At 53.4% G+C, this 15,691-nt stretch overlaps 1 protein-coding gene across 2 annotated transcripts in view; it reads left to right on the top strand.

The window, feature by feature from the left end:
* The first annotated feature begins 419 nt into the window (after nucleotides 1–419).
* CCN4 (cellular communication network factor 4) overlaps nucleotides 420–15,691 on the top strand; it is a 31,837-nt gene continuing 16,565 nt past the window's right edge. Inside the window, exon 1 of one of the 2 annotated variants that reach the window (XM_061438542.1) lies at nucleotides 420–726. In XM_061438542.1, the coding sequence (XP_061294526.1) occupies nucleotides 649–726 (78 nt within the window). In that variant the 5' untranslated portion in view covers nucleotides 420–648. The remainder of the gene's footprint in view (nucleotides 727–15,691) is intronic. The other variant, XM_061438543.1, reaches the window with a different exon arrangement.

Raw genomic sequence — 15,691 nt, 5'->3', positions numbered from 1 at the left:
AATGATGGTATCATGGGCTCCAGTTCTGAGCTCATTTGTGAATTCCTACCATTTCTAGATCAGTGGACTAAAGCCATCCTCTTTTCTTGCAGCCAGAGAGAGAGAGGAGTGAAAGATGACAAATGCAAACCAGAAGTAGGAGCAGCCGGAGGGAATGGGAGGGAGTTGATTTTCTCCACTGGGAGTGCTTTCAAAGCCCCTGCCAGAGCCAGGCCCTGAAACTGGATCTCCGCCTCCACCTGGTACCCTCCACTGGCTCCCCCTCCCCACCTTTGAGAAATGCCCAGGGAGGATGACCCCGGTTCCTTCTGTGAGGTTTTACCACCCCCGGTGTGAAATCACAGCCCTGTAACTTTCCCTTTAAGAGCTGTCAGAGCCGGGGAGGCTGGCCAAGCTTGGGTTGGAGGTGGGGACAGAGGGAAGAAAGAAAAAAAAAAGAAAGAGACAGGAAAAGTTTTTCAGAGGAAAATGCAGGGTTTGTCCTTAACCCTGACGTCAGATCTTGCTTTAATAAAACCCCCCGAGGGCTGCGGGAAGAGGCGTATCTGGCACTTCTGATGGGCCAGGTCAGTCTCGGTCCAACTCCCCCGAGAAGTGGCGGGATCCTCTGGGCTACTCCGTAGATGCCTTGGCCACCGACCTCCAGGCATGAGGTGGTTACTGCCCTGGACGCTGGTGGCAGTGGCAGCAGCAGCAGCAGCAGCAGCGGGCAGCACCTTGGCCACGGTGAGTCCTGCCCCGAGGGGCACTGTCCCCACCGGCCCTGCTGTGCGGGTGGGCGGGATGAGAAGGGCTGCAATGTTGGGGGGCGGGCAGGGAAGTGTCCGCTGAGGAGCCAGGGTGAGCCCCAGGGTGAGGAGTCGGGCTGCTGGGGACAGCTGGTCCTGGCAGGACGGGGATCACGGCCAGTACCTCGGGAATCAAACCAAACAGGACTTCTATGCCCTTTATTTCCCACCTGAAATGCAGTAGAAAGGGGGTACTCGGAGGAAATGGTAGTCAGGGGGCCTGGACTTCAAGCAGAGGTCTGCCCAGACTCACCGTGTGACCTCGGGCTAGTCACTCACTCTCTCTGAGCAGCGTAAAGTGAGGAAGATTGTTGTTAGACTTCTAGCCTTTGGGTTTGGAAAATGAGTCTCCAAGTGTTGGAGATACTACAAGAGGGGGTGGAAAAGACCAAGGAAAGTTGGAAGGAAAAGGCCAGCTTTCAACAAAAGCGCTCACTTGTGCCACAGGACTCGTGAGGATTCTCCAACCACAACCGCCTTGGGCTTGCACAGCTCTCTACAGTTTATGAAGCATGCATGTTTGGGTCCTATAGAAGATACCCGCTGGTTAAGGGGGACCTGGAGCGTTCTGTGTCTCCCACCTCCATCCTGGGGCACACCGAGGGGAAGGGAGGATGGTCTGCACCTCCGAGAAGCCAGGGAGCGAGACACGTGGCAGCACGGAGCCAGGCAGCGGGCTCGGGGCGGGGAGCAGGCACAGGGCGGGCAGGAGGTGGGCAGCTGCAAAGAGCTTCTGAATCCAAGAGCCCACGGCCCGGGCCAGGGCCTGCTGCCAGGAGTGAGGCCAAGAGGCTGGTGGAGGACGGCGGGATGGAGTTCATTACCCACTCCCACAGACAGCTTTCTTGGGATTTGATGTGCCCCATTTCCAGATGAGGAAACTGAGGCTGGAGGGGGTAAGCTACTTGCCCGTGGGCTCAAAGACACAGGTTCTGATTCAACCAGATCTGAGGCTCAGAGCTGACCATGGACCAGTTGCTCATAGGTGCTGGGAGATGGGTGTTCCTCCAAGCACGGTAGAGTGCATGATGTGGGCAGGTAGAGCTGGTGACTCGCTGTTGAATCCTCCCTGCCTTGTGTGGCTCTCGCCTACTAATTGGTGCTGAACCAAATAAAAAGGATATTAATCCCATTTTATGAATGAAAGAAATAGAGACAAGTGCAAGCCGGGGACTTGCCCAGGGTCTTACCATCAGTAAGTGGAAGCATTCAAACTTAGATTTTTTTTGCCAAATGCCACTCTTTCCTGCAGACCCGAGCAACCAGGAGGTGAGCAGCCTTTATTTCAGAGCTGCTGTGTCTGGGAGGACAGGGGGTGGATGGAGAAGAGGTGAGAGGGGTATGGTAGCGAGGTCTGAGTGAGGAGGAGGAGAGAGAGATGTTGTGGGGAGGGGTGTCCAAGTACATGGGAACACCGAGCACCTCCTCAGAAGGGAGGTACTTTCTCCCCTGGGAAAGAGGGGCTACAGGTCCACAGGCTCAGCTGAGGGGACGTGCAGCACAGGAGCTGGGAATCCAACAGCAGGATTGAGGGAAGGCTTCCGAGAGGAGACGGGGTACCTCTCCTCTCCTCCTGACCGGGACCTTCTCTGGGGACCCACGGTAATCCCCTAACACTGCTGTGTGATTCAGGAGCTCCCCAGACAGAGCCTTAATGCCCCCAGCGAGGGCTGGGAGATGCATACTGTCAACCTGCACTTTGCTTTAGAGCCAGGTTCCAGCCATGCTCATCTTCCCCAAGCTCACATATAAGGGCACTGTGAGTCCACTCAGGGTCCTGGGGGTGTTTAAAGGAAAAAAAAAATGATGATAAATGTTTATATGGAAGAAAAAAGTCAGTGAGAACTGCCAAGGAAGCTTCGCATCAGAGAGTAAAACATTATCAAAGTTCTGTAATTGAAGGAGGAAGAAGCCAGCACAGGAAGAGATAAATCCAGGAGCTGGACAGGGCGGAGAGCTCAGAAACACAGCCAAGTATGTTCGGGAATGTAACATATGATAAAGGTGATCCACAGGCAGGCCTTGTTTCTCCATCTCTTTGCTTTTTTTATTCCCCCTTCTACATGTATCGAGGACTTCCCATGTGCTAAGAGAAACGGCCTACATTGTTGGGGGTGGGGGGCGTTGCTGCATCAAATGCTATCTATTTATATACATAAGACCTTCCTCAGTTCATCCAAATGATATTTTTAAAAATTTAATTATCTTTAATTTGAGGATAATTGCTTTACAATATTGTGTTGGTTTCTGCTGTACATCAACATGAATCAGCCATTGGTATACACATCTCCCCTCCCTCTTGAACCTCCCTCCCACCTCCCACCCCATCCCACCCCTCTAGGTTGTCATAGAGCCCCACTTTGAGTTCCCTGAGTCATACAGCAAATCCCCACTGGCTATCTGTTTTGTATGGTAGTTATATGTTTCCAGTCTACTCTCTTATGAGTCTTTATTAAGCATCTCCTAAATTCTCATAGCAACACTGTTAAGCAGATATAATCATCCTTCTTTGTAGATTAAAAACTCAAGCTCAGAGAGGTTCAGTAACTTGCCCAAGGTCACACAGCTAGCAATCAGTGGGACTGACATTTGAACCTAGGTCAGCTCTCAGCAGGGCAGCCTCCTGCCTCCCTGGCCCGTGTCCTTGTGCAGACGTGAGAAGCACAGGGTCCCCACCCCTACCGAGCCTATTAGGCTGGAGAGGCAAGGAACAGCCTCTCCATGGGAACGAGAGGCAACAGCGGTGATGCCGTCCAGGAGAGCGAGGCTGGGTACAGGTCCTCCACTGGCTGGTCTCTTAACCACTTGGACCTCCGCGTCTTCTCTTGTTAATCGGGGCTGACAACCCGAGCCCCTCACAAGCTCCCTGGGGCCGAGGAGTGAACACAGAGCTGATCGAGGAAAGTGTATCAGTGGCACATGACCAGTACACAAAGAAAGTGAAGTTGCTCAGTCATGTCTGACTCTGCGACCCCATGGAACCTGTAGCCTACCAGGTTCCTCCATCCATGGGATTTTCCAGGCAAGAAGACTGGAGTGGGTTGCCATTTCCTTCTCCAGGAGATCTTCCCGACCCAGGGATTGAACACAAATGCTGTGCTAATAAATTCTGGGGCACATGTGAGGTCTCTGATAGTCTGTGTAAGGCTGAGACTCATGTCTCTTCTCCCATAGAAATGTGTGTGGGTGTGCACAGGGGTACAAGTGCATGTGTGTGTGTGTGCGTGTGTGTGTGCATGTGTGTAAGTGACTGTGGCTTGTCTGAAGGTATAGATCCCCATGGCGTGAGGATGCTTGAGCTGGGTGTGAAACACAAACCCACTCTCAGCCTCTGGAATCGACTACAGGATAATGTGGCTCCAGATAAGTGGCACATTCCCTTCTAAAAGATTACAGGAGCATCAGCGAGATGCCTTCTTTATATCCCCTGTCTATAGCAGGGACCTGAGCTAGCATTTCAAACCCCACCCCAGGCCCCACACCCACCAGCTCCCTGCCCAGAGCCCCTTCCGGTGATTTGGACGCTCTGCTCCCGGCTCTGAGCCCCTCCTGCTGGACGCTGGCCCAGGATGCTGGCAAGAGCATGGCTGGGACAGACACTTTCCACCTGGGCACGGCCCTTGGCCAGGGCTCGCTCTCTGGACTGGGCATGAGAACAGGGCTCCGTGGGAGACCAGATCCTGACCTCAGGCTGAGCAGCACCCCCAGGCCATCTGCGGACTCCCCTCCCCTCCCCTCCCCAGGTTTCAGGAAAGGCCCCTGCCCCATGCCAGCAAAGCAGCCAAACGCCAGGAGGCTGTCTGTACAAACAGAAACCCTGGAATTCCTCTCAGGAACCTTTGCCATCTCTCTGAACGTGGGGAGGGGCTGCTACACACCCCATAGGTTACATGTGGGGGCGGGGAGGTGAGCCAGCCATGGCCCAGGGTGAGATCCGGGGAGGAGATGGGAAGGATGCCAACCGCAACCCGGGAAGTAAAGCAGGCTAAGAATGCTCTCAAGAGAACCCTGCAACTGCGGATGTTTGGGGCAGGGCTTCAGTGCTTCGGTCAGTCATTCAACACCTCCCATGTCTCAGAAACATGAATGATGACGAGAGCTTACACTGACCCAGCACTCACTGTGTTCTAGGCACCCAATCCCAAGCATCTACATACATCAACTCACTTGAAAACCACACAGCTACAAGGCGGGCTCATGACAGTCTAGATCAGGCTCATTACATCGTCCAGCCAGTAGCCACTTCCACATGAGGTCCTTGAGCCCCTGAAATGTGGCTGGCCCCAACTGAGCTGTAAGAGTAAAATCCACAGTGTGAATATAAGACTGCAAAATTCTCGTGATGATTTTTTCTATTGATACCATGTTGATAATACTGATAATAATGTTGATAATAATGATAATACTGTTAATATATTGGGCCAAATGAAGTATATTATTAAAATAAATTTCACCTTTGCTTTTTGGTATGACTGCTGGAAAATATACAGTTCCATCTGGAACTCACATTATGTTTGACTAGACTGAGTTGGCCTGAAAAGGCACAAGAGTACATAGAAAGGTTATAGTGGGGAGGGGGAAATACTGAGCTCCCCTCCTTCCAAGCTGTGCATCCTCAGATGAGTAACCTAGCCTCTCTGAGCTAGTTCCTCATCTATAAAAAAGGCATAACATTAGTACTTGCTTCTTGGGTACTAACCCTCTTGGCATGATTAAAGACTGAAAGAGAGGTAAAGCACACGAAGACCCACCACAGCCACGGGGGAGTAGGAAGTGACCCTCCTTCCAAACAGCAGGGGAGGGGCATCCCGTCTTGAGTGGAAGCACTGGCTGCAGACAAACGCGCCAATCCGAACGAGTGATCAGAGGTTTATCAAGACCCCAGGCTCAGTACCAGGTGGGCAAGAAGAGGGGCAGAGCAATTGGTGGACAGTGCTGGGTTCACTGCTGAGCTGATCTTCGGAAGATCGCGAGGGTTCCAAGTCCTGGCCAGCTTCTCAGTACATGTATAGGGAGTCAAGGAAGACTTCTGGGTTATCAGATAGGAGAAGAAAATATGATGACGATGGTGATGATGCCGATGGTGCTGCTGGTGCTGCTGGTGGCGGTAATGATAATGGTGATGCTGCTGATGGTGCTGATGGTGGTGGTAATGATGATGGTGATGCTGCTGGTGATGGTGGTAATAATGACAGTGATGATGCTGATGGTCCTGATGGTGCTGCTGGTGGTGGTAATGATGATGGTGATGATGCCGATGGTGCTGCTGGTGGTGGTAATGATGATGGTGATGATGCCGATGGTGCTGATGGTGGTGGTAATGATGATGGTGATGCCGATGGTGCTGCTGGTGGCGGTAATGATGACGGTGATGGTGCTGCTGCTGGTGGTGGTAATGATGATGCTGATGGTGCTGATGGTGCTGCTGATGGCGGTAATGATGATGGTGATGGTGCCGATGGTGCTGCTGGTGCTGCTGGTGCTGCTGGTGGCAGTAATGATAATGGTGATGCTGCTGATGGTGCTGATGGTGGTGGTAATGATGACAGTGATGCTGATGGTGATGGTGGTAATAATGACGGTGATGATGCTGATGGTCCTGATGGTGCTGCTGGTGGTGGTAATGATGATGGTGATGCCGATGGTGCTGATGGTGGTGGTAATGATGATGCTGATGGTGCTGCTGGTGCTCCTGGTGGTAGTAATGATGACAGTGATGGTGCTGCTGCTGGTGGCAGTAATGATGATGCTGATGGTGCTGATGGTGTTGCTGATGGTGATAATGATGATGGTGATGCTGATGGTGCTGCTGCTGATGGCGATGGTAACACAATGGCAGTTATTAGGATGATGATGCTTTGAGATTTGCGTCTTCCAACCCTGAGTCAGGTTGACAATGACTGAGATTTCCTTAGCTCGTCCATTCACTTGTTCCATGGATGCTAACAGGCCTGCTCCGTGCCCAGCCCCATCCTGTGTCTAGAGAAGTGATCAGACTCTGTCAGCTCAGTCCCCACCATCAAGGATGGCTCATGTGTTGGAGACAGACTTTTAGCTCAGAGTAGTGTGTTGAAAATCTAATAGGGAAGCTTAGAGGACTGTGAGAGAAAGAGAGAGAGAAAAAATCAGTTCTGGGGCCCCAGAGCCTGAATCCCTGAAGAGACCTCCCCACCCTCACCAGCGTACATGAATTGACACCTTGATAATTCTTATGCACACATCGTTTCTAAAACCATTGAATTGAGAGACTCTGGTCTCTCCTCCAGCCTTGACTTCCTGATAATCTGCCAGCTCTCCTCCTCCTTCTTCCAACCTGGGGGGCAAGGGTGGGGGAAGAGAGACAGAAGCAGAGAAGGAACAGGGCCTCTCAGATGTGAGTGATGGGCATTCCAGGGGAGGTGATAAAATCTGCTCACCCTGTCCCCCTAATCAGGAGGCAAGTCCAGGCTTGGGGCACGGACCATGACTCTGCTCAGCCTTGGTGGGGATGAGAGTGGGAGAGAAGGAAAGAGATTCCGGGCCCAAAGGACAGGAAGGGAGGGGCCCTCCCTCCCTCTCCCCATCCCAGAACCTGTGTTGAGTCTCAGGGTGCAGAGAAAGGCCATGTGCCCTGATCTTGCCCAGAGCTGGGTGGGAGAAGGGAGGAGCTGGTCTGAGGGGGAAGGGAGCATCCTGAGAGCACTGGAATTTGGATCCTGCTCTTGGAGAAGGATGGACTTGTCCAGGGACTCGGTCATCTAGTCATCTCTGTCACTTTAGACAAGCCACTCGCCCTCGTGGTGCTCATTTGCTAATACTGAAAATGAGGAGGTTGGACTTGACCCCAAACTTGCTTCCAGCTGGAGCCACGACCCCGTCCTAGGGCCACACTCATTCACGGGGGGCCAGAAGCGGGGCTCATTGCTGTGATTCTTAGGGGGGACTCCTGCCACTGCCCCTCCATTAGGAGCATTGCTGGCCTGGCACCCCAAAAGTCGAGGTTCCGGGATGTCCCTCTACATGTGTGTCCTCCCTTCAAGGTGTCCCCAGATATTCTCCCTTTGGCCCGCGTCTCCTCTTTCGACCCTCAGAGTGTACCCCCTGGTTTCATAAAACTGGAAAACGTACCACCAGCTGAATCTCCCAGGGTCCCACCATCTCAGTGGTACCTGGTCAGGCCTGGTCCTTAGGATCCCCAGATGCTACAGCAAAGACCAATGCCAGCTCCCCCGGCACTGCCAAGCGGGCTGTGCAGGTGCCCAGGACTCCGGAGTCTTAACATTTTTCACCACACTCGATCCTTGAGGTCTTGCAAGCTTGAGAAGCATCCTTGTAAATACCATTGAAGAGCCTGGTCCCACCTGCATCCCCATCTCCATGAGTAATGCCTCCATCTGCACCCCTACCGTCAGAAACCTGGGGCCGTTTTCCACCCTAACCTCCCCACCCAGTGCCTCCAGCTCCCCACTCCTCCCTGCTGCCAGGAGGAGCTGGACCCTGGTTTGGCTGAGCCCTCTGTCCCAACACCTCACAGGATTCCCACTGGACCACAAGTAAGTCCACACACGAAGCTTGGCGGTAAGAGAATGGATTTTGCTCTTGGAATGAGGTGGAGTCAACCACAGAGTTTGAATTCAGACAGATCACCTCGAGCTTTCTGAGCCTCAGTTTCCTCATCCATGACCCCAGGACATCCACCTCTTAATGGGTCATGCTGAGTACAGAGCCTGGAGCAGACGGCGCTCCATGAACGTCGCTGTACTGCCTCCTCTGAGACGAGCCTAACTGTGGTTTCCAGCCTCACCCTCTGGGACCGCCCTCCTTCACCTTCTTTCCAACTTCGAGGGCCATCCTCCCAAACACTCGAGTGTTCCACCTCTGTGTACTTGCCCTTGCTGTCCCTTCTGCCTGAAATGCCTTCCCCACCTTCTCGATTCGTGGAACAATGTCTTTGTAACTGGTACCCCTCTGAGAAGCTTCCTTCGGCCTCCCCTGCCAGCTAGAGCAGCTGGCATCCCACCGTGGGCCCTCACAGTCCTTGTTCTCACTCAGGGGGGAAGAAACACACCACTCAGCTGGCACTCTCAGCTGGCCCTGCCTCTCCTGTGAGCTGCCTTCCTGACACCCTGTCCTCCTGCAAGACAAACCCCAGGGCCTTGGCACATGCTGTGCCTGCCCCCAGCTGTGCTGGCACTTGGGGACCTGGCACTGTCTCTACCCAGCTTGCTGTCACTGTAACACTCGGTATAGGTGCCCAATGCATGGATGAATTAATAAACAGAACCAGAAGCCAACCTGGGTGGCTGGGTAGGGTGGAGGGGAGAGCGGAGCCGCACCAGCCTTTCTAAGTGGAGGCTTAGGAGGGGCAAGGAGGGACTCTGACAAAGAAGCCTGGAGCTTGTTGCTGAGAGGACTGACCGAGTGAGCTGCAACCACAGGCTTGCTACCTGAGCCCAGAACGAGGAGTCAGAAGACTCCGCTCTAGTCCAGGCTCGGGGTTTGGTCTCTGAGCCTCGATCTCTTTCTCTGAAAGTGGAGTCAAGAAAGCCGCTCTGCCCGCGCCCTCAGCAGGATGCAGTGGGGGCCCAGGGACGGTGGCAGCACACAGCCAGGGGGGCTAAAGGCCAGCTCCCCGCTCCCTGCCAGGCCTCAGCTTCTCATCCACTCAAGGGACCTGAGAGTCCCACTTGCGGAGCCCTAGTGACAGATGTAGACCACAGGCCGGGTGCTGAGCGTGCGTCGGAAAGGAGCTTGGGGGTCGCAATGAGAGAGTGACTATGGGGGTACTTAGGGGTTGCAAATGTGGCCTTCTCAGCTTTTCTGAGCTCCTGGACCGCAGAAGCTGGTGGGTGGGTGCTGCGTGGATGGTGGGGGGTTGGGGGGCAGCTGTCTATCTGTCTATGTGTCCTTCCTACTGCTGCCTTTGGTGTTCAAATCTGCCTCCCCCAACACAGACACATACACACACACGCACACACACACATGCACGCACCACCTGTTTCTGGCCCCATACTCCAAGTAGCCGTGTCCTGACACATGCGAACTTCAGCTCTGAAAGGATCAAAGCGCCAGCCCTCGTGGGGCCCTCATGGTGCGCTGAGGACCACAGGCATCGGAGTCACTGGCAGGATCCTGTATCATCCCCACTTTACTGAGCTGGAAACTGAGGCACAGTTTAATTACCTCCCTGCAATCCAGGCTTCAAGAACACACCTGAGCTCCCCACGCAGGGCCGGGTGTGTGGGGGGAGGGTGTCACCCCTCCCCAGGGGGTCCTGTGGGCCAGCCCCTTGCCCATGTCCTGTGCTCCCTGCCTGAGTCAGGGCCCCATCCAGGAGGAGGAAGAGGGAGGGCTTGGGCTCCAGCTGTGGAGGGAGGGGAGACCTTATCTGAGGCCAGATTAGCGAGCCGGCAACATCAGAGCTGGATGGCGCCAGAGAGGTTGCCTCACCCCAGCCTGCCTTGTCGGGGAGCAAGCGGCTCACCTGGAGCCAGTCTAAGCATGGGGGCTGGAACCCAGAGACCCCCACTCCAGATCTGGGGACTGGAACCCAGGGACCCCCACTGCAGATCTGGGGGCTGGAACCCAGGGACCCCCACTGCAGATGTGGGGACTGGAACCCAGGAACCCCCACTGCAGGTCTGGCCGCAGGAGCTGAAGATGGTCACCTCTGTTCTACCGGACAACTGGTGCCTCCTCCCTTATATTAAGCGGAACAGGCCTGAATTCAATGCAGGCAACTTCTCCCGCCCGTGTCTGTCCTGGCTGTTGCTCCAGGGCTGGTCCCTTCCCTGGCCGGCCCATGGCTACCATCACAGCCAAGCCTGGGATGACCGCTCTCCGGTCCTCCCAGTGAATCGAATGAACTGGAAATTGGGCTAGAAAGGGTCCCTTGGAGTTCATAGGAGGAGGACGAGGCCCACAGTCAGAGCTAAGTGTGTTATTTTCTGGCTGTGTCTCTAAGCTTGGTGGACATCAGTTTCCCCATCTCTCAAACAGGGACCACCAGCAGCCCTCGCACGGTTGTTCTGGTCATCGCCTGGCATTGGGGATGGATTGACTGACTCAGGAAAAGTCCCCATCTTCCCCCAGCAGGTTCACACACCCCAGCATGGCCCTCAGGTCATCTTGCTGTGGCCCTTGTCTGCCTTCTCTGTGTCCTTGGACCCTAAGCCCTGGCAACGGTGACCTCTGGTCACTCCTGCACCATGCCATGCTGCAGCTCCTGCTCGCTCCCTGCTCTTGCCATTCCTCCGCTTGGACCCTCTCTCTGCCTTTCTGGTCTATTCTCACTCATCCTTTAAAGATGCAGAGCAAATGGTTCCTCCTCCAGGAAGTCCTCCCTGCTTCCACAGCCCCACCCCTTCCCTCCTCATCCAGCTCTTGCAGCCCCTCCTAGACTCTGCTGAGAAAACCCACAGTGGGGCTCCTGAGTGTGATGCCTTAAGAGACTGATACTGGGCTCAAATCCCAACTCTGCCGTGTGCGTGTGGCCTTGGGCAAATGATCTGACCTTTCTGTGGCTCAGTTTTCTCATCTGTAAACTGGGGGAGATGACTCAGGGCTGGCACGAGGATTAGATGACTTAGAGCAGAAACTCATTAGAAGAGGCACAAAAGGCAAAATGCAGACCGTGTAGACCATTTTGCTCTTGATTCAAAGAAACCATCTGATTGTTTTTTGAAGCTTTGAGATAGTGAAGTTTGATTGTGGACTAAGTATTCACTACAGAGAAAATTATGAAATTGTGACCAACTGTATTGGTATGAAAACTGGTATTTTTTTAAAACTCTCCGTATTTTAGAGACACTCTCTGAGGAATTTCGGGTAAAATCATGAGGTCTGAGACTTGCCTTGAAATCCTCAAGAATGAGAAAGTATGTGTGTAGGTAGGAGTAACAGGAAACAAGATTACGGAGGGTTGATAATTATTGAAGCAGAGGTAGGTATGTGAGATTCATTCTATTATTCTCCCAAATGTGTAAATGTTTGAACACACCTCTGACAGAATGAACACTTTGATTATATGCAACCCTGATAGAGATGCCCGTCACTTGCTATGCACTCTGTCAGGGTTTTAGCTTACTTATAGCTCTGTCACTACATAGCAGAAGTTAGTGACCGTTTCCTTTTTTATTTATCAGTTTATCGGTTGCGCGGGGTCTTTGTTGCTGCGTGCTGGCTTTCTCTAGTTGGGGTGAGCAGGGGCTACTCTCTGCGGCCGTACGTGGGCTCCTCACTGTGTTGGCTTCTCTCGTTGCAGAGCACAGGCCCCAGGTCACGTGGGCTTCAGTAGTTGTAACGCACGGGTTTAGTTGCTCTACAGCATGTGGGATCTTCCCGGACCAGGAATTGAACCAGTGTCCCGTGTATTGGCAAGCAGATTCTCCCACCACCAGGGAAGTGATCATTCCTTAAAAAGAACAGATAGTAAAAATTCTAAGCTTTGTGGACTATAGGCTGTCCGTGGAATATTCTTTTTTGTTTTTTACAACTTTTTAAAAGTGTAGAATCCATTCTACTCAGTTGCAAAAATGCTGTGGGGGGGCTGTCCCAGGGGGCTGGTGTCTGGTCCTTTGCTTTGTAAGGCAGTTGCCTTGTTCACGCTCCTGGCTCCTCGGGAGGCTGGCCGCTCCCTTAGGCTTTGTACTGAGAACTCCGGAGATGCTTTACATATATTTGATAAATGAAAGAATGCCTGAGGGTTTATCGTTTGGAAAGAACTCTGGCTTCTTGCCACTTCTATCTTCTCCATATAAAGGCTACTTTCCCAACCAGAAGCTCACAAGACTGCATGTTGATAAAACCAATTAGCAGAAAATCTCAACAAACCTTCCATCAGCCACGACGGGCAGCCTGGCCAGCGCTGAGTCAGTGCCTGGGTCTCCAGGTCCCTGGAGATCCTGCCGACGGTGTGGGCGTGAGCATGGAAGACTCAGCAGGGCTGGGTCCTCTGAACATTCAGGCCAGGTGTCCTGCAGGGGCTGAGCTAAGAGCTGCTCAAGACAGAGGCTCCACTACAGAGCATCCCCACCCAGGCCCCGGGTACAGATGCCGAGGGGTACACTCAGAGGAGGAGGAGCTCAGAAAATGTGTCCACCAACCCATGTGGTAGCTGCCTGTTACTTACATCAAAGATATAAGAGCGTCAGGAAGGGCAGACCACAGCGTGCCCCCAGCTCTGGGCCCAGGCCTGTGTCCACGTCCTCCCACTGCCCCCAGACCTCTCTTATCAGTGAAGGAATGAGCAGAAACTGCTTCCAAATAGGGAACCCTTTCCTTAAAGCCCCCAGGGCCCAGCTGGGGCTGGCTCAGGCCATTCCTGTCTCAACCCTGCCCCCTGGTGGAGTATCTGGGTGTGGCTGCCCACAAGTGGGCAAGCTAAGCTCTGGACTATTCTGTTCATGGAGTGCTTGCCCGGGGTGTGCCAGGAGCAGTGCTGGGCACTCAGGCGTTAAGAAACGGCATCCTGTCCCTGAAAACTCCACAAGAGTCTCCCATATACTTTTTAGGGGATCCCTGGCAACCTGGGCTCAAGTGCATTGCAGCTCTCACCACCCTATGTTGCAATCTTATAAATGTGTCTGTGATTGCCGTGGGGTAAGGACCACCATGCGTCCATCTGATACCAGCCCAGCCATGCAGGAGGTGCTTAGTGCATAGCGTGTGATGGGAGGATGGAGGAATGAATGACTGAATACAAATGTGAATGAATGAGGGAGTAGGGCAGCCTGGTGACAAGTCCCCTGGAGGGATATTCTGGGGACACTTACCCAGCTTCAAAACCCTGAGCAAGTTACTTCAACACCCTGGGCCTCAGTTTCCTCCTCTGTGAAATAGGGGAAAGGCTATAACTGCTCGTTAGGGCCGCTGGAGGATGTTGTTATCATCACTGCTTTACACACGTGTACACAGACGCTCAGAGAGGGCGAGCCCGGACCCAGATCACACAGCCTCGGGAAATGGGTTCGCTCACTGCAGACGCCCTGCCCTTACCTCCCGGTCCCAGGGCCCCACTCATCGATGAACTGCACACACCTTCCAAGGACGGTGGGGTTCAGCTCCCTCATCTATCGGGATGATTAAGGTCTCCTGGGCGGCACCCCACCACCACCAGCCTCCTAGTCGCTGCTACCATTCCTATCACCACCCACTTTTGTAAAAATGAAGTGAAACTGTTGGTAAAAGTCAAAGGATAGATTTACATGTTCCTGAATCTATTTTTAGGGAGTTGGAGAACATCAGAAAATTCAGTCACTGCCCACTTCTAAACATCACCCCCAAATTATACACACAGGGTTTCCTATGGGGTCTTCGATTGAATATTCTTCTAGTTTTTCCCTTCTTAAATTTAATCTGCTTAAGTTTGTCCAGTAACTATGATTGAATGGATTGCTTTGAACCTGCCCACTGAGTGCCCTCCTTGTCCAGAGGGTGCAGTATCGGGCACGGTCTCGGTCCACCTGGGCTGCTGGAGGAAAACACCACACGCGCTGGGCGGCTTCCAGTCTTGCTGCCCACAGCTCTGGAGGCTCGAAATCCACGGTCAAGGCCGGCATGGTCACATTCTAATGAGGCCCCTTTTCATAGTCGGCATCTTTTTGCTGTGTCCTCACGTGGTGGAAGGGATGAGGGAGCTCTCTGGGGTCCCTTTCAAAAGGGCACTAATCCATGAGGGGGTCCACCCACATGATCCAATCACCCCCAGAGGCTCCACCTTGTGGCTCAAATGGTAAAGAACCCAGCTGCCAATGCAGAAGATGCAGGTTCAGCCCCTGGGTCAGGAAGATCCTCTGGAGGAGGAAACGGCAACCCACTCCAGTATTCTTGCCTGGAGAAACCCATGGACTGAAGAACCTGGTTGCCTACAGTCCATAGGGTTGCAAAGAGCTGGACATGACTGAGCGCACGCATACACACACTAAGACCACCTTTAGAGCGGTTAGAATGCCAACATACGGATCTGTGGGCAACATAATATTCAGTCCCCAGCAGATATTTAGCTTACCATGGGGAGCTAGTCATTTTTTAAATTTTATTTTTGTTGTTGTTGCTTTTCAGTCCTTCTCACAAAGCATGAGAAGCAAAGTAAACCATTCTCAGTTAACTACACGAGGCCCACTCACGGAGCCCGGTGCCACCCCATGAAACCACAGAACAGCGTGTGTTCTGCGGGCCGGCCTGGGCTGTTTTGTGTCCAGGCTGATCAAGCAGCCAGCAGGGTAGGCATGTAAGTGCAATTCTAGAAAAGCCACGCATTAGGAAAGGAAAATGGCCTAGAACCTCCCCCCGCCTTACACTCCCCTGGCCCAGTTCTCTAAGACACGGTTCCCATTCCCACAAGAATCACCAGGGACGCAGGATGAATTACGGATTCCGGGCCCAGCAGAGAAGAGTTGAAGCTGAGGATTCCAAGTGGACTCCAGGCACCTGTATCTTACAAGGTCCTGAGGTCAGCGGTTCTCACCCTCGGCCACATTCAAGGTCCAGGATCCTGCCCGGGATCCTGCCCCAGTCTGGCTGCCTGGGGACGGTGGCCAGGCACCAGTGTTTATTAAAGCTCCTGGATGGTTCTGACAGGTGGCAATGCTTGGGAGCCACCCCAGGAAGTGACTGTTAGAGGCGCTGCCCTGAGGTCACTGCTGATGGAGGCGGCGGCTGAGCGGACAGAACCAGGCAGGGGCCTGAGCCCTGGGTGCCTGGCCTGGGCAGCATCAGGGCACAGCCCCACCCCGTCTTCCCCATAAACACAGTGGCGTCCTCAGGGAGTCTGCCTCCAGAAGCACATCGTAAAAGAGACTTGCATGTGAACAGCTGGGGTTTGGAAGTAGCCAAGGCTGTTCTTGACTCTCTCCGGCCTCCCCGGACGATAGATACTCTCCTCGCTGTCTGGTTGTTATCCTTCCCTTTTTTCACCCTTAGCT

Source organism: Bos javanicus, chromosome 14, assembly GCF_032452875.1.
Source record: "Bos javanicus breed banteng chromosome 14, ARS-OSU_banteng_1.0, whole genome shotgun sequence".
In the NCBI taxonomy this organism is placed as follows: domain Eukaryota; kingdom Metazoa; phylum Chordata; class Mammalia; order Artiodactyla; family Bovidae; genus Bos; species Bos javanicus.
This window is presented reverse-complemented; position numbering and strand designations above follow the sequence as displayed.